This window comes from Andrographis paniculata, unplaced genomic scaffold (assembly GCF_009805555.1).
Source record: "Andrographis paniculata isolate CXL003 unplaced genomic scaffold, ASM980555v1 Contig71END, whole genome shotgun sequence".
Lineage (NCBI taxonomy): Eukaryota > Viridiplantae > Streptophyta > Magnoliopsida > Lamiales > Acanthaceae > Andrographis > Andrographis paniculata.
Window position 1 is genome coordinate 5,437,723 of NW_026137608.1, and position 19,424 is coordinate 5,457,146.

A 19,424-nucleotide genomic window follows, 5' to 3' on the forward strand; every position below is an offset into this window, starting at 1 on the left:
TTAAGCAAGCAGATGGAACTAATTTAAAGCAACCATTGATGGTAAGAGTAGTCAATATCAGAATGGGTCCGCACTCTTCAAGGCATGGGTTGGAATTATTTCAGAATGGTCCTCCTAAATATCCCAATCCTTATTAGTGCACCCCCAACTTCCAATTGTTAGCAGTTAGTCCCCGCCCCACCTCCCCGGCCAGATATAATTACGCCAATAGTACAATTCAATATTGGCCACAAACCTCACCTTTCGCTTTTCCTTTTTTTTTTTTTTTTTTTTTCATAATAGTACCTATCTCTATTAAGTGATAAGTAATTAAGACCATCTCCAACCCTCCATTTCATTTTTTTATTTGCTATAGTAAAAATATAGTTGATTTATAGTAATTTTACTCCAAACATAAATTTCAATTTTTACTCTAAAAAGTATATTCTCTATATATTTCTCTTTTATATTATTTTATATAACTTTTCATATTTATAAATTACACCCCAACTTTAATTTATTTTTACATTAGATCCATACACATATAATTTATAAATTATTTAAAAATTATATATTACTTTCCAAAAATTAAAATTATATCACTTTTAAAAAATAAAATTATACATTATTTTTCAAAAAAAATAAAATTACATACAATTTTTTAAAATATAAAATTATATATCATCTAAAAGTATTTTAAAAAATTTAATTAAAAAGTAAAGTAAATGAAGAGATAAAATGTAATAAGATTAGTGATATTTGTTGTAAATAAATGTTGAATAAAAAGTAATAATTAAATATTAGATTTGTTGACTTTGCGAAAATTAGTAATAAGATAAATTTAGTGAACAAATTAAAAAGAAGAGTGAAAATAAATTTGGCGGACCGAAAGAGTAATTATAATAATAATAATAAAAATAGTATATTTTTGTTATGATTTCATGCACGTTTTATTTTATTTTTTTCAATGATCAAATATGATTTTGTGGTTGCATACTTTGAATTTTAATTTATTAGAACTCATAATTTATGGTTACGAAAGCTCATTGGCTTATTTAATTCATTGTAACATGTTTTATTCGACTCTTTAAATGTTTGAATTTTCTTTTCTATTCTTTTAAATATTTAGATTTTAGTAAAAAAAATTTCTTATAAATTGAATTATGGATTTTATTTTAGCTTTTTTTTTTTTTTTTGGGACCAAGTGTGTGCCTCGTGGCGTTATAATATCATTAAATTTCTATGGCCAAAACACGATCATGTCTTATCACTGTCATGGATGGCCCTTTGTGAATTTGACTTTTTTCTCCAACGTTTATATTATTTATTTATTTCATGATGTAAAATATAATGTAAATAGTAAATTATTTTTAATTACATCATTAAGGTAATATTAAAATACTGTGTGTTACAACCCAATTTTTAGATTTAAGGCTTTTATATATATATAATCTTTATGATTATTATTATTTTGTTATGATACAACTTTTTAGCTGGTATAATTTTGATAATTTTATTATTTTTTATTTATTTTTAGAATTTTACTGTTATGTTTTGTTTGTGATGAAATTATAAATTGGATCGATTATGGTAGACATAGCTACTAATTCTCATTTCTTTCGCTACCAACGTCGGTGCGTGGCAGCTGCAGTCTGATTTTCTGCACGATTCTTTTACGTGTTATATATTATTCTTGATTTTTTCGCTTCATAGTATGACTCTTAATATGGATCGTGTAGACGCTTCCGGGATTACTGTTATTCTTTCTGGTGATAATTATGATTTGTGAGCTGAATCCATGAAGAGTTTCTTGATTGGTAAAAGATTATGGCGCCATGTTACTGACGACTTTTCTGCACCGGTTGCTCCGGTTGTCACTTCTACGGCGCCCTTCAACAATAAGGATCTCACGGACTATCAGAATGCCTTGGGTGAGTTGAATAGTAAGAACCACATAATTCTTACTTGGATTCGGAATACCTCTTCCAAGTCCATTCAGATTCAACTTCGCCGCATGGACACTGCCAAGAAAGCTTGGGGTTATTTGCAACATTGATATCAGGCCACTAGAGGTATGCATTATTATCAACTTATAGGTCCTTGAATGCACTGACACGACTTGCACCAAGATATGAATGAGTTCCTCTCTACTATACAATCTTTGTGGGATCGCATTGATGAGACCGACATACAGGTTGAGCACTTTCGGTTGATCCAGCTCTTGATGAAGCTTGGTCCAAAATATGAGTCTGTGCTTGCTTCCTTGTTTAATCGTCATCCCTCGCCTTCCTTGGAGACAGCGATGAAGGAGATTTTGTTTGAGGACACCCGCCTGAAAATGCTCAAGGCTCCTACTCTTGATTCGGCCTTGGCAGTTCCCTCTTCCACTCCTCATCGCATAGATAATCGCAAGGATGCCCGACCACCGCAGTTTGATAAATGTCGCAGTTGCCCGAATGTTGATTATCTTTATATCTATTGCCCTAAGGTTGAGTGTCACTACTGTCATCAGAAAGGCCACATCCGTCCTCAATGTCCCAAGAATCCCAAGGCTTGTCAATCCTCTTCCGGCTCTTTCTCTACCATTGTTGCTGCCACTAGCTTATCACAGTCGCTTCAACCGTCTCCCACTCTTGAGGACCTAAGTCACATGCTCACTCAGGTTTTATCAATTCATCATTCATTAGCCTCGACATCAGATAACAATACATGGTATATTGATTCATTCTGTTGTAACCACATGACACCTGACCCTCGCCTTTTACATTTCTCCCAACCCGTCACCTCATCCTCTCCTATACTTATCGCTGATGGCACCTCCATGTGCATTACCCATACTTGCCAAATTAGCCCTAAACCTTGCGTCTGTTGGTTATTTGGTTGAGCAGAATTTTACTATAATTTTCTTTTCTTCTAGTGTGCAGGTTCAGGACACGCAGACGGGTCAAATACTTTGGACGGGTCGCAAGACAAGCCGCCTATTTGAGCTTGACCACCTTTGCCCTCGCCAGACACCATCTCTTTCCGTTGTAGTCTCTTCTTCCTCTTCCTCTTCCTATTATTGGCACCTCAGACTTGGTTATGTCTCCCTATCTAAACTCAAGTCTCTTGAAAATACAGATGTTTTAAGCACAATTCGTTTTGAGTCTTGTGATTGCTTGCATCATAAAATTGGAAAACAACAAGATTTACCTTTTTTGAATAACTTGTCTATTGCTGATAAACCTTTTTTGTTAGTACATTCTGACATTTGGGGGCCCTCTCCTATTGCTACTCTTACTGGGTTTCATTATTTTGTGCTTTTTATTGATGATTACTTTCGCTTTACTTGGGTTTACTTTGCGTAAGCAGTCTGAACTTGCTTCCATTTACTCTGCATTTGTTAAAATAATGCAAACTCAATTCTTGTGTCCTATTCAAACTCTTTGCACTAACAATGCCCTCGAATATAATGATTCTATCTTTCTTAGTTTTTTGTCCACCAAATGTACTCTTGTCCAGCGTTCTTGTCTCTACACATCTCAACAAAATGGTAGGACAGAGCGCAAGCATCGTTATATTTTAGACACAGTTCGAGCCATGCTGTTATCTGCCAGTTGTCCAGATCGGTTCTGGGGCGAGGCTGCTCTTACTGTTGTTTATAATATTAACCGCTTACCCTCCTCTGTCCTTCAGAATATTATACTTTTTGAGAGGCTCTTTAGCCAGGTACCTGATTACTCTCATCTTGTGTCAGCTTTGTTCATCTTTCTCCTCATAAAAGTAACAAATTAGAACCACGCACCCGTCTGTGTTGTTTTCTTTGGTATGGGATAGAACATAAAGGTTATCGATATTGAGATCCTGTGTCGAATCGTCTACATATCTCTCGGGATGTTACTTTTTGGGAACATAAGTTCTTTACCTTTGAGTTTAAATTTTCCATTCCCTTTGAGTCAGAGTCCCCGTTCTTTGTTCTGGATTCCTTTCCTCCTCCTGCAGGTCCCGAATCCCGTATGTTCATGTTCTGGATTCCTCTCATCTTTCTGCAGGTCCCGAACCCCCGTCCGTTCCTGTTTTGATTCCTCTCCTCCTCCTGCAGGTCCTGAACCCCCGTCCATTCCTGCTGGTTTGTCTGATGCTGATCCTTCCCCACCAGTTGACCCTCCTGCGTCTCCTGAGCCTGTGCCCGACCCTCAGGAAATCTTAGTTCCTGCCGCCACTGATCGGCGACACACCCGTGTAAGTCGTCCTCCCTCTCATCTACTTGATTATCATTTTTGTCATTTTATCTCACCATGAACCCAGGACCTTTCGTGAGGCGAACTGTGATTTCTTGTGGCGCGACGCTATGTCTAAGGAATTGCATGCTCTTGAGAAAATCGGCACATAGGATATCGTCAATCTCCCTCCTGGCAATAAACCTATTAGCTGCAAGTGAGTGTACAAAATCAAAATTCACTCCGATGGTTCTGTTGAGTGCTACAAGGTTCGCCTTGTAGCCAGGGGTATTTCACAGGAGTATGGTATTGATTATGAGGAGACATTTGCACGAGTTGCTCGTTTGACATATGTCCGTTGTCTCCTTGTTTTTGCCGCTGTTCAACGTTGGAAATTATTACAGTTGGATGTGAAGAATGCGTTTCTTCATGGAGATTTATCTGAGGAAATCTACATGACCCCTCCACCTGGCTCAGATTTTTCAAGGAAGGTATGTCAGTTGCCGTGCCTTTTATGGACTGAAGCAGGCGCCCCGAGCTTAGTTCGCCAAGTTTAGTGCTGCGCTCTTTCAGTATGGCTTTTCTGCATCTCCCTATGACTCTGATCTCTTTATTCGTCGTTCTCCTACCGGGATCATTATTCTCTTGTTGTATGTGGATGACATGGTTATTACCGGCGGTGATACTTCTGGTATATCCGATCTACAGACTTACCTTCATCGACACTTTGACATGAAGAGTCTTGGTCAGCTCCACTATTTTCTTTGACTTGAGATTTTTATGCTCCAGATAGCATATTTCTATCTCAGACGGAATATGCATCTGATCTCATATCTCGTTCATGTCTGACTGATAGCCAGATTGCATCCACCTCTGTCTCGGGGAACTGCCGACTTGCTCATTTCGACGGCACTCCACTAGAGGATCCCTCCCGCTATCGGCAGTTAGTGGGATCCCTGATATACTTGACGGTGACTCGCCCTGACATAGCTCATGCAGTTTATGTTGTTGCTCAGTTCATGACTAATCCCCGGACAGTTCACTATGCTGTTGTGTTGTGCATCTTTCGTTATGTCAAGGGAACACTACTACAGGGTCTTCATTTTTTTGCCAACTCTCCATTGGTTCTTACAAGTTTCTCTGATGCTGATTGGGCAGGTGATCCAACTGATCATCGCTATATCACAGATTATTGTTTTTTTTCTTGGGAGTTCCCTTGTTTTTTGGCGCAACAAGAAACAAACTCTCGTTTCTCGCTCTAATGCAGAGTCTGAGTATCGTGCTCTTTGGCTTCGTCGGCTTCTTTCTGATCTCGGGGTTCCTCAGCATTCTTCCATTTCCCTCCATTGTGACAGCACGAACGCAATTCAGATCTCCCATAATGATGTCTTTCACAAGCGCACCAAACATATTGAGATTGATTGTTACTTTGTTCGTCAGCATGTTCGTGTAGGCACTGTTCATCTATCTTCTATCTCTTTTGAGGATTTGACTGCGGATATCTTCACCAAGTCTCTCTTCTCATACCGATTCTCTACATTGTTGGGCAAATTCAAGTTGATTTCTACTTTACCACCATATTTTTTTATATATTGTTATTTAGGACCCACGTATGTATACACTCTCTTTTTAAGTTATAATAGAATTTCTATTTTATATAAATATTCAAACATCTGTTATCCAAATTTATGCTATTTTATTTTTTAATTGTCATCAATAAATATTTTTTTTAGTAAAAAAATATATTAATATTTTTATATTTTTTACTATAAAAAATAAAAAATTAACAAATTATTCAAACCATCGTCAAATTATAGAGCATTTAAAAATCTACAAATAAAAATAGGCCAACATTATTCATTTCATCAAAAGTAAGCGCTACATGAAAATTTTTGGAAAATTTTAGAACTATTGTTGTTATCATTATTATTATTTTATTATTATTATTATTATTTTGGTTTAAATATTAGGTTGGATGTTAAATTATGTGAGATGAAATGGTGTATTTTTAATAAAAATTGCATAATTAAAAAGAAAAAAAAGCATCAAATAAGCATATATATTTTTCAAAAATATTAATATATCATATATATTTATTATTTTTATATTTCGTATAAATCATCTTCCAAAACAAACATATTGTAATTTTATATGGAAAATATGATATGACATCTTATTAAAGAATCACAATGAAATTATTATTCAAACTAAATTTTAAATTCAAAACACAAAATCAAACAAGTTTAAGTTGTGTGTTCTTGTATCAAACTTCAGTTAATACTCCATCCATTTTAGATAATTTCTCAATTGTTTCTATTTTCATATGTTCCATATAATTTGTTTTTTATTTTTTATTTTTATTTATAATTATTTTTACTGATATATTTTATAATTACTTACTAATTACATAATACCTAAAACTGTGCTCTTGCTAAAATAGATAAATTAGTTGAGATGGAGATAGTATTTATTATTAATCACATTTTTTCTTTCCAAAAATATAAAATAAAATACTTATTTTTTATATTTTATATTATACTTTAAAAAAATATCACAATCATACAATTATTAAATTCAAAATTTTTACTATGCAAATTCCAAATTAAAATTCAAACCTCCAAACAAACAGTTGTACGAATGAATCTTACTTGTGGTATTGTGATGCAAACAATAATGTAATATATATTACTTTTGAAGAAAAATATACATTAAAAAAAAAAAAAAAACTCGTGAACAAATTCTTGAAAGGAATGAACGATTGCCTTGTACATACAAGAATCTTTAAAATATTAATTTATTTTTTTTAAATAATAAAAATTTACATAAACGAACCGAGCCAAATGATGACATGAGAGGTGATGAAATCAAACAACTAATTCTTGAAGGGTACGTTTGTTTGGGGGTTTGGATTTTGAGTTGGGATTTGAATAGTAAAAATTTTGAATTTGAATAGTTGTATGATGTGATATAAATAGGTGTTGATGTGATGTTTTGAATGTAAAATTGATTTTTAGTATAATATAAACAATGAAAATAGGTGTTTGATTTGATGTTTTTGGGGGGAAAAAATGGGATGAATAGTAATATTTTGTGTAAGTCCTACAAACGAACACACCCGAAATGAATGAGAAATTGAATTTTTTCAAAAATAATTTATTTTTTAAAAAAATAAAAAAATTGACATTTTGTATAATATTCCTTCCGTCCCGGATATTTTGTTTGTTTACGGTAAACACGAGAATTTAAGAGAGAGTATAATTAATAAATAATTAAAAATATATTAGTAAAAATAATTATCATATAATAAAAATAATTATAAATTAAAATTAAGATAGTTAATTAGTATAATTAAATTTAAAAAAAAATTATAAATTAAATTATTTAAAATAAAATTAAAACGTATAATTCTTTTAAATAAATAAGACTAACGAAAATAAAAAAATAGACATGAGAAGTAGCATTGAATGAATTTTTTTTTATTATTTTTAATTTATGTTTAGTTATGAATATAAACAGAGATAAATAAAAACAGGGGCAGGCAATCAAGGAAGATAAGCTTTATTCTCCGAAAAACAAATGCCATTCTGCAACGTGGCCAAGACACAATCCAACTAACTAAAACTCCTCCTCGAATTACTGCACCAGACTCGAACAAACAACCAAACAAATCACAGAAGATTGATTCCATGGCATCTTCCAAATTCTCACATCTCTACTCTACTTCTGCAGTCAAATACTTCCCTTTTTCTCTATATTTTTAATTTCCTGAAATTAATGTGGCTCAGCTTTCTTCACCACAACGACAAATACTGTTGCTTGTCAGACATCTGTATTTATTCAGACAAGAGAACCCTCGAGAGACGGGTATCGTCGTACAAAGCTGCTGCTGCTGCTGTTGGTTCGGAATTGCAGTGCAAAATACACAGCACAGCACACCTTGAGGGTTTGCCATGGCCGGGAGTGGAGTTTTCGCTGAGATAATCGATGGGGATGTGTTCAAGTACTACGCTGATGGAGAATGGAAGAAGTCCTCTTCTGGTAAGGCCGTTAACATCGTCAATCCTACGACGAGGAAGACTCAGTACAAGGTTCAAGGTAATCGATCAATCCCCTTTCGATTGTCGTCATGAATTGTGTTTCTATTTTATCCCCGCAAGGTGTTTGTGAAAATTCCCCAAAGGAAATGTGATCTTTAGCTCTGTGAAGTGATCCGTGTGGTTTGGACGGCCACGATTTACTTTAATTTGATTTTTGTATGCTACATCGAATTTAGATTAGATATATGAATGATGAATTCTCGATAATTGTTGGTTGATTCTTGTTGAATAATTTAGCAGAATGCTTTCGGAATTGTTATTGGTAGAGTTTTGAGATTTTAAGGTTGGAGGAAAATGTGATTATCTAAAGTTCAAACATGGCTGTGTCTTGTCCGATCAGCTTGTACTCAAGAAGAGGTTAACAAAGCCATGGAAATAGCTAAAGCCGCACAGAAATTATGGGCGAAAACTCCACTGTGGAAGCGTGCAGAACTTCTTCACAAAGCTGCCGCCATTCTTAAAGAGCACAAAGCTCCAATAGCCGAGGCTTTAGTGAAGGAAATCGCCAAACCGGCTAAAGATTCCGTCACCGAGGTAGAATTTGAATTTTCTCGTTCGATCATTTGCTCGTTAGACGATACAATTGTGGAGATCTTTGTGTTCTTTTAGCGTAATTTAGAAATGTGGCGTCGTTCAGGTTGTTAGGTCGGGCGATCTGGTTTCTTATTGCGCCGAAGAAGGGGTTCGAATTTTGGGGGAAGGCAAGTTCCTTTTGTCGGATAGTTTTCCGGGGAATGAAAGAACAAAGTATTGTCTCACTTCCAAGGTTCACAAAGAGCAAATCTTTATAACTCTGTTTCCGGTTTTCTGATTAGTTTCTTACAAAAGCATAATATCTGTTGATTCGGCATTGTTCTAAAATTTTCAGATTCCGTTGGGCGTTGTTCTAGCCATTCCTCCTTTTAACTATCCCGTCAATCTTGCTGTCTCCAAAATCGCCCCGGCTCTCATCGCTGGAAACTCTCTCGTCCTCAAGCCTCCGACTCAGGTATATGTCAGATCGATTGTTGGTTGTTGTGATTGGATGGATGGAATATTTTTTCTAGAATTAATTGCTCGATTCGACGAACAGGGTGCTGTTTCTTGTCTTCATATGGTACACTGCTTTCACTTGGCCGGTTTCCCAAAAGGACTCATCAGCTGCATCACCGGAAAAGGATCCGAGATCGGCGATTTTCTTACGATGCATCCCGGAGTGAATTGCATAAGGTATATATATATATATACATATACATATACACGTGCTGATTGGGTTGCGCCGATATCGAATTTCTTTTACGTGACGCGCGGTTTCGGTCAGTTTCACAGGTGGCGACACCGGGATCGCAATTTCGAAGAAAGCCGGGATGATTCCTCTGCAAATGGAGCTCGGAGGAAAGGACGCGTGCATCGTGCTCGAGGACGCCGATCTGGATCTCGTAGCGGCGAACATCATCAAAGGAGGATTCTCTTACAGGTAACAACCGTCATACTCTTGAGTCGACGACAAATGTTTTGACATTGCTCGGCATTTTACGACAGCGGCCAGAGGTGCACGGCGGTGAAGGTGGTCCTCGTCATGGAATCGGTGGCTGATGCGCTCGTCGAGAAAGTGAAGTCGAAAGTCGCTAAATTGACGGTGGGCCCGCCGGAGGACGACTGCGACATAACTCCGGTGGTCTCCGAATCGTCGGCGAACTTCATCGAGGGTCTGGTGACGGATGCAAAAGAAAAAGGTGCTACGTTTTGCCAAGAGTATAAAAGGGACGGGAATCTCATCTGGCCGTTGCTGCTCGACAACGTCCGACCCGACATGAGAATCGCGTGGGAAGAACCGTTCGGGCCCGTCCTCCCGGTGATTCGAATCGGGTCTGTCGAGGAAGGCATTCATCACTGCAACGCGAGCAACTTCGGGCTACAGGTAAAGTTTTTATCGAACTCGATCGGTTCGACTGATGAAATCTGACAAAATCGAACGTTTTCTCAGGGCTGCGTCTTCACGAAAGACGTGAATAAGGCGATTCTGATCAGCGACGCGATGGAGACGGGGACGGTTCAGATCAACTCGGCCCCAGCTCGCGGCCCCGATCATTTTCCTTTTCAGGTAACTCGGGTTGCTCTTGCAATCGAATATTAGATCAATGTGTTTGTGTTAAAATATATTTACAAAATGAGAAAGGTTAGGGGTGCTGAATTTGAAAAATCAGCACCATTCTCATTCTTCAAAACAGCACACATAAAATATAGAAACCACACACTGTCTTTATTATATACAATATGTGTTGTTAGTTCATAATTATAGCTTATGAGACTATGTCATGTGCTGAAATAAAGTAGTGTATGTGTTGTGTTAGACTATATCATAGGTACTGTATATATATTATATTAAAGTATATTGTATGTTGTTTATGGTAACATGGTGTGCTATTAAGTATAGTGTTGAATTTAACCCCGCCGCCTTAAAGAATATATATTATATTTACGGTAGTTATAGATTCTTGGTCAGATGATTTATATATTATTATAAATATATACAAAGTTGTTATAATTGAAATAGAGAATTTCAATTTTTTATTCTAAGAATATGTTCGTGTAGGGTATAAAGGACAGCGGAATCGGGTCGCAAGGTATTACGAATAGTATTAATATGATGACGAAGGTTAAAAGCACCGTGATCAACCTGCCGACCCCGACGTATAACATGGGCTGAGAAGAGAAGATTTATATGTATGGAGAGGCTTGTTGAAAGAGGTCTTTTTAGCATGAATAAAATGTTTGGATTTATATATATATTTATTTTATGTATTTATTTATGTATGTATGTATTTGGGCTTTCATGTAGTAACTGATTAATGGATTTTTGGATATGCTTTTTTTTGTTTTAATGTAGAATATTACATTAAATTATATATATAAAAAAAAGATATAACATCTCATCGTGTTATAATGTTTTATAAAAAAATTAGAGTTTGTAGAAATTTATACAAAACTCGTGTATATAAAAATATAATCCAAATCTTAAATAAAAATATATTATTTTATTTCGTATAATATTAAATCAAAATACATATAATAAATCACAGGGCCACGTCAATGTTGAAAGTAAGACTTTCTAATCTCTTTAGATTCCTCTAAATTAATTAAAGAATAAAAAATTAAGCTAACCATACAAGTATTTAATTATAATTTATAAAGGATAAAAATATTAATTAGTTTATTCTAAGAATCTGCTGCCTTCCAAAAATATCTTGGTTATTTATTGCTAATATTATTAACAATAAATAAATAAATAAATATCATAATATCATATAGAAATGCCCATACACCATATATACATACATTTGTTTACTGCAAGTTTTAAATTTTTTTCGATGAGAAGGTCTATAAAGAGTTGACTTAAACCCACATGTGAAATAATAATAATAATAATAATAATAACATAAATGGTGAATTACAGATATAATAGCTGTATTTTAAAGTTAATATTCCTTCCGTTCTGCAATAAGGTTGCCATTGATTTTTTGCGTATTGATATTTGAATATTAATTATAATATAAATACGTAGTACAAATTAAAAAAAAAAACAAAAATATGTTTATTAGTCTCTTATAATACATATATAATGATATTTTGTCGAGTAAATTATTCAAATATAATAAAATTTTTAATGTTAAGTACAATGACGCAAAAACCAAATGACAACCTTCCTGCGGGACGGAGGGAGTACATGAAATATTGAATATAAATATTTACAAGGTGTTAGTTGAAATAGTACAACGAATTTGTGTGACAAATATAGTTTATTTAATGTAATTTATTTTGCAAGCTATTAGATTTGATCGAAATTTATTTGAGCATTGCAAAGGCGATTATAAATTTTTATGTTTAAAAATATATATATATTTAAAAATATTTATAACATGAAAATCCAATTTTAGGCCTATCGGGACCAATGGAAAACTATGTGAAGTCCAGGTCTATAAAGTCGGGCTTTGCCCGAGCTATTTCTTTAAAATTTAAAAATATTTTAAATACCCAAACATTTTGCTACAACATTCACATATTTATCATGGTTTGTTAGGTCGTAATTTGAAACGAGTTTGAATTTTTATTTAAATAATATTTTTATGTAATGTTTGTACAAAAAATAATACATTTTTCGTTCTATTGGAAAAGTGACATTTGCTTTTTGCACGTAGATTTTTGAATATTAGTATTATATTGGATTGTAATAAAAAAGACAAAAATACCCCTATCAGTATGATGCAATATGAAAGTAATGACATTTATGTAATATAATGTAAGTTGAAAGAGTATTTATTATGTTAGGTAGGTAGTACAATTACTAAATTAGGAAATGATAACCTTCTTTTTGGACGGACGAAAATAGAAAATGGTAACCTTTCGATGAGACATAGAGAGTATATTTTTATTAAAAATATAATGAATAATGTTGATTTACCATATGTAATAACTAATCTTACCTCTAAAACATCATTTTTTAAAAAAAAGAAAAAAAAAAAAAAAAGATCGATTGTGAAATTTTAATTTTGTATTTGAATTTTGAATAATAAAATTCAAAATCAAAATAATTGTTTAATAATTGATATGATATAAATACATGTTATATTTTAAATACTTCCTTCGTCCCGGAACTAAATATTCATTTGCTTTTTGTACGTAGTTTTAGAAATATTAGTATTATATTGAAATATAGTAGGAATAAAATAGAAATAACTAAAATAACCTTATTAGAATGTGTTATAACATGTATTATATATATTATATGATCATATACTCTCAATTTTTGTAATATTATTATTATATTATATTAATATGTGACATATGCTGAAAAAAAATTACATACTCTATAAAGTATTTATGTTATACTATTAATACTCCCCCGTTTCATATACCGTATCTGCTACACTATAGACACGATATTTTAGAAGGAGTGTAATTAGTAAATAATTAAGAATGCATTAATGAAAATAATTATCTTATAATATAAATAATTATAAATTAATATTAAGATAACTAATTAGTTTAATTAAAATTAAAAAAATAAATTAAAAAATTTAAAATGAAATTAAAGTAGGTAATCATTTTCAAAGAAAAAAAATGACATGAAATGTGTGACCGACAAAAACGACATCCTGGATATGATATGTAAAACGTAGGGAGTATAAATTATTGTGATAATATTAATTATGATATATCCTATATGTACTCTACCGTATTCTAATTAAAGTTATTATTATTATTATTATGCAATGAATGAAGCCCTAAAACAGAAAGTTCCACACACACACATACATGTCCACATTGTACTAATTCATACAACTGCTGCACTATATATATTTATTGCAAATAATTAATAAATAATTAATAATAGTACTAATTAATACTCCCTCCGTCGGGACTCGATATTTTAGATAATGTAAGTTATTAAATTTTTAATAATAAATTAAAATAATATTTTATTTTATTTTATATGTTTAATATTGTTGGTATTTTAAATATTTTTAAAATTATATCTCTATAAAATATATGCAATATGTATATTATTTTGTAGAGAATAAAATTTTATATAATACAAATGGATAGAAAAATATATTTATTTATTTATCTTTATCATTATCGTAAATTAGTTTTATAAAAAATGAGGAGTTTTAAAGGTAGATAAAAATATTTGTTAATTGAGGAGAGAGATAGAAATAAAAAGATTTTGAGTGGGTCCTACATTAAAGATGTCAGAAGTTTAATTAAATTGATTTATATTTGTTAAATATGTTTAAGATTGATAAAATTACCAGAAATAAAAGGGATCATCTTTTGTGCGACGTACCAAAATAAAAATGGGATCATCTGTGCGGGGGCGGAGGGAGTAATATTATTTAATTTATTTATTTATTTATAATTAAAAGAGAGTAAGAAACATTGTATGAATATAATGAGAAAAATTCCTTTGTCGGCCCTTCTCACTGCAAAACAGATTTTGGATCATCGTTGATATTCTTACGTAATTAATTATTTAATTAATTAATTAATACTCTTCCCTTCCTAATTATTTTAATATTTTTTGTTTCGATATGAATCTTTATGTGGACATTTTTGGAAACCAAATTCACTTGTTTTTATAAATTGTATTTAAAAAATAAGATGAAAAAATAAATATGTTATGTGTAAATAAATAAAAAATCATAAATTTTTTTGAGACATCCCAATTAAAAATAAAAAATTTAAAGTATGTAGTCCTATATACATGTATATGTATGTATAGCTTGTCTGTTAGGTATGTGTATCAGAATATTATTGCACTTATTTAATGTATCTGTTATGTTTGGAAATAATATATATATATATATATATAATATTTTCACAAATATATAAATGTTTATTATTAGAAATAATTTGATTAAACAAACATGTCCTATATTCAAAATTATCTTTTGCATGGGAAACAAACTAAATAACTGTATATACATACATATGTATAAGTATATGTATTGTATATTAGCTGTCTGTATATTACCTATGAAGAATATTCAATTAGATAGATATACTAAAGTATTTAATTTATATAATTGGTAAAATATACTCCCTCCGTCCTAAGAAGAAGTATCCATTTGCTTTTTGTATGTAATTTTAGAAATATTAGTATTATATTAAAATATAGTAGGAATAAAGTAGAAATGACTAAAATAATCTTATTAGTATTTGTGATATAAAAGTAATGACATTTGTGTAATATATTGTAAATTGTAAGGGTATTTGTAATCTTAGTAGGTAGTACAGTCACTAAAAAAGGAAATTGATATTTTGTTATGAGACAGACTAAAATGGAAAAATAAATACTTTGTTATGGGACAGAGAGAGTATATACATTGTAGGTTGGAAAAATTAATTTAATTTAATTATTGATGTCACAATTATGAATTATCAACCATGATTCTCTCGTCAAAGCAAAGCAAATCAAATCAATCCAAATCAAAATACTTCTCAAAGTGTCACACATAAGTTACTCTTAATTTTTTACTATAATATATTTATTTTTTAAATTATATAGCAAAAAATAATTATAAAAATATAAAAATTTAGGTATACAATAAGTTTTGTTACCGAAATTTTCCATTTATTATTTTTATTATTGAAAATACCAAAATTTTGGTATAGTATAATACAATATCAAAGTTTTTGATACTATAACGATATATGATTTGATATTTTTAGTATTCAAAATATCGTCATATACCGATAATTAACTGTATTATATCAAGATTATTATTTTAATTTTACTATTTGGATATAAAATTATCAATTTGGTATCAATATATATATATATTTGTTATATTGATTTTTTTGGTAATTAATTCCCCTTTGTTCTAATGTTGGTTCCGCAGCTGTATATTATGTATGAGATTAAGAATAGATAAGTATAGTTAAAGTTTGTCGGATGTGACTATTTAACATCTATATAATACTCCATTCATCCTACATAGGATGAAATATTTAAATTTAGGTGAATAGTATTAAGTAGAATAAATTGAGAATAAGTAATATAATAAGAGATAAAAATGAATATTTAATATTTTTTATTCGAGTTATGTGATGAAAAAAAAATATAATTAATTATTTTTTATTTTTAAAATATTGATACGTGTTAGACAAACAAAAACAAAAAAATATTTTCTTGTAAATGATGGCCTGGTGGTGTAGGGGTTGGATTTGTGACCGTGAGATCATGGGTTTAAACCGTGCACACTTTCGGGTAGCGGCTGCGGTTTCATAACATAAGGTTTAAAGTAGACTTTAAGTTTTTAGTAGATTAGAGAGCAGTTTAAAGTTTTAAAACCAACATATATTAAGTATATATATTTTTTTTATTTTGTGTTTTTGAATCAATATATCATTTATATTAAATATGAAAAATTGTATCGACAATATAAAAAAATATTAGTAATATTTTATATTGAATTGTTGAATTTTTGTACATGGATAAATTATGTTTATATATTGTGTATATGTATTTTTTTTATAAAAATCCATTGAGAATTGTATCCCAAAAATACTATTGAATGAACAATTTTTATTTTTTAAATAAAAGAATTAAGATTTTTTGTAACTTTTAAATTTAAAATATATATTTAAATTTTCTACTATACAATATAATTGTTTTTATAAAAAATATATCGAATTTTTAATAAACTATCACATCCAACTATTAATATATCAACTAAAAAAACACAATATAAATTTATGTAAAAAGAACACGAGTAATATAATTTTAATTTACCCTCAAATTAAAATTAAGTAAACCAACCAACTACAAAAAAATAATAAAAATAAATTAATATATATATATATATGTGCAATTGTAATTATTTAAAATATAACTGTGAATGTTTGGTAGAATTGAATTGATTTATTATCGTGACAAATTTTTATAGTCTTTCCGCCTCATTTAAAGGTTGTTATTTTTCATTTTCGTCCGCCCCAAAACAAGGTTACCATTTTTTAATTTAGTAATTGTACTACCTACTTAACATAATAAATACCCTTTCAACTTACAATATATTACACAAATGTCATTACTTTTTTATTACACCATACTAATAAGGGTATTTTTGTCTTTTTTTACTACAATCCAATATAATATTAATATTAAAAAATCTACTTGAAAAAAACAAAAGCCATATTTCCAATTGGAAGGAGGGAGTATGTTAATTGAAGGTTAATTGTATAAATAAATAATTAATAGTAGTATTAATTCAACTCTAACATTTGATCCTTGCTGTGTTATTGGTGGCCTGTCGGCAGTATTAACAATAATATTAATTTGTGGTCCTGTGTTACAAAATATAGATAAATATTTAGCACAATTAAATTAAGTAATGTCAACTTAGGTTATGCCATAACAAACTCAAATCGCAATTTTTCAACATAAAGTAAAAAGTAACATAAATAAAATAATGTGAATTAGGTCTTATAAATATGAAGTTGTTTGGGTTGCCAAAACATTATAAATTTTGTATTTTTATACCAAAAAAATACTTCAAATTAAAACAATAAATAAATATACATTTTATTTAATTATTATCACAAGCGTGTTCTTCAAGTACAATCAACTCAAGTACAAAGAAAATTCGACACATATAATTTTAGTCTTATATATGGAGTATATAATTTCGTCCGTCAGCCTCTAAAGGCCACACTTATTTTTGTGAGTCATTATACTTAACATTAAAAATATCTTTATATTTGTATAATTTTTTGTACAAATTTTCTTCAATTAGTATTATAAGACACCAATCAAAGTATTTATGCAATTTTTTCTTAATTTGTTTTACTTTTTGATATAATAATTAATATTCAAATATCAACATGTAAAAAATAAATGAGACCCTTGAAGCCGGACGGAGATAATATATAATTTTATCTTATTTTGATTTTTAAATATAATATGGGTCTCTTCGATTCCTGTTATGATTTTAAAATTTGATTTAGATAGTAATTGAATATATTAGTTTATTTAAAAAATAGGTAGTTATATAATATAATATCAAATTAGTATTTAAATCAAAATTAAAATACAATTAAACATTAAAATTCAAAAAATAATCCCAAAGAAAAGAATGCATTAATAAAAAAAAAAAATAACCCTACAAACTTCTCATTATATAATTAGTGCATTGGGAATACAATTTTTAAAATGGGAACCACAAATGTAAAAATAAAATTAAAAGGTTGTGGGGACTATATAATTAAAGCTATGGTATTTGTTTTTTATGATTCCAATGCTGCAATAAATATGTGTAATTCTGATCCCATCACCATGGTTACCTTTAATAAATACTCGTTCCGTCTCACATAATATGTTCCTATTTTTTATTTTCGTCTGTCTTATATAATTTATTCTTTCTATTTTTAGAAATATAATTATGCACTTTAATCGCATTTTAAATTTTAAATTTTAAATTTTTATAACTTTTTTAATTTTAATTAAATTATTTAGTTATCTTAATCATAATCTATAATTATTTTTACTAAATAATAATTATTTTTACTAATACACTTCTTAATTATTTACTAATTATACTTTATCTAAATTGTTGTATCTACAGTAATAAGCCCGAAATATGTGGGAATAGAGAGTATGTTTTAAAGTTATTTTGGAGTTTTCACTTTATTTTAAAAGTATTAAATTGAAAATTAATATTTAATATAATACATGTGTAAAAGTTTTTTTTTTGGGATATATAGTATTATTTTAGAAAATAGCTGTTTTTATAGTTAAATAAGTTAAAAATATGTACTCCCTCCATCATGCAAATGTATGCTCATTTGATCGGTATAAATTTTAATAAAAGTGAATAATAATTGTTAATTTTTTCTTTTATAGTAAAAAATAGTACAAAAATTGAATGGTTTTTTACTTAAAAAAGAAATAAAAATATTTTTTGATGACAACTCAAAAAAGAAAATGAGCATAAATTTGAATGACGGATGAAGTATTTGATACCATCAACTTATTGGTGTGGTAGTAAAATTGAAAAAACTGAAATTTTCAACAAATTAAAATAGTTTATTTTCAATGACAAATAAAACGATTCATTTCACCTCACATCCTATTTGATTCTATTTAATTTTGCTACACTTTCACTACATTTTTTAATATTTATGTAGTGATTTTTTCATTGAACTTGTTTTAAAAGATTTTTATACAATATTTAATTATGGATTCTTGAATTTTCAGCTTACTTCTTGAAATTACGAGTTAACTGAAAAAAAATCTTTCAATTTTTTGTTTTGGCATATGGTCAAAACTTTTTTTTACTTGTAGTGCAACCATTGCCGTCATAATTCAAAAATAGTAAGGACTATACTTGTTGTAGACACTCACAACAAATGTGAACTATTTTGCCTCATTGGTTCAGATATGAAATAAAGACAAAAATGTTGTATGAGATTAGTCAAACTAATGTCGGATATGTGGAAAAACATCTAATACCAATTATGCGCAAAGATAATTAATTTGCATCGATTTTCATGATCAACAAAGAGCTGTATAACCGGTATGGTAACAAAAGATTGGTTGTGAGTAAAGTTTGAGAGCAGAGAAATTGTTATTTGAGGCTCTCATCCTTATCCCCTCCTACCTCTATGTACT

General features: G+C 30.1%; 1 protein-coding gene across 1 annotated transcript; it reads left to right on the top strand.

Annotated features, from left to right (window-relative positions):
- Positions 1-7,812: 7,812 nt before the first annotated feature.
- Positions 7,813-11,121, top strand: LOC127264883 (NADP-dependent glyceraldehyde-3-phosphate dehydrogenase). The gene is made up of 9 exons (XM_051294449.1): positions 7,813-8,273; positions 8,616-8,809; positions 8,913-9,041; positions 9,144-9,263; positions 9,348-9,484; positions 9,576-9,731; positions 9,797-10,175; positions 10,242-10,358; positions 10,851-11,121. Exons 1-9 carry the CDS (start codon positions 8,129-8,131, stop codon positions 10,962-10,964), a joined length of 1,491 nt encoding a protein of 496 aa, XP_051150406.1. The 5' UTR covers positions 7,813-8,128; the 3' UTR covers positions 10,965-11,121.
- The last annotated feature ends 8,303 nt before the right edge of the window (positions 11,122-19,424 follow it).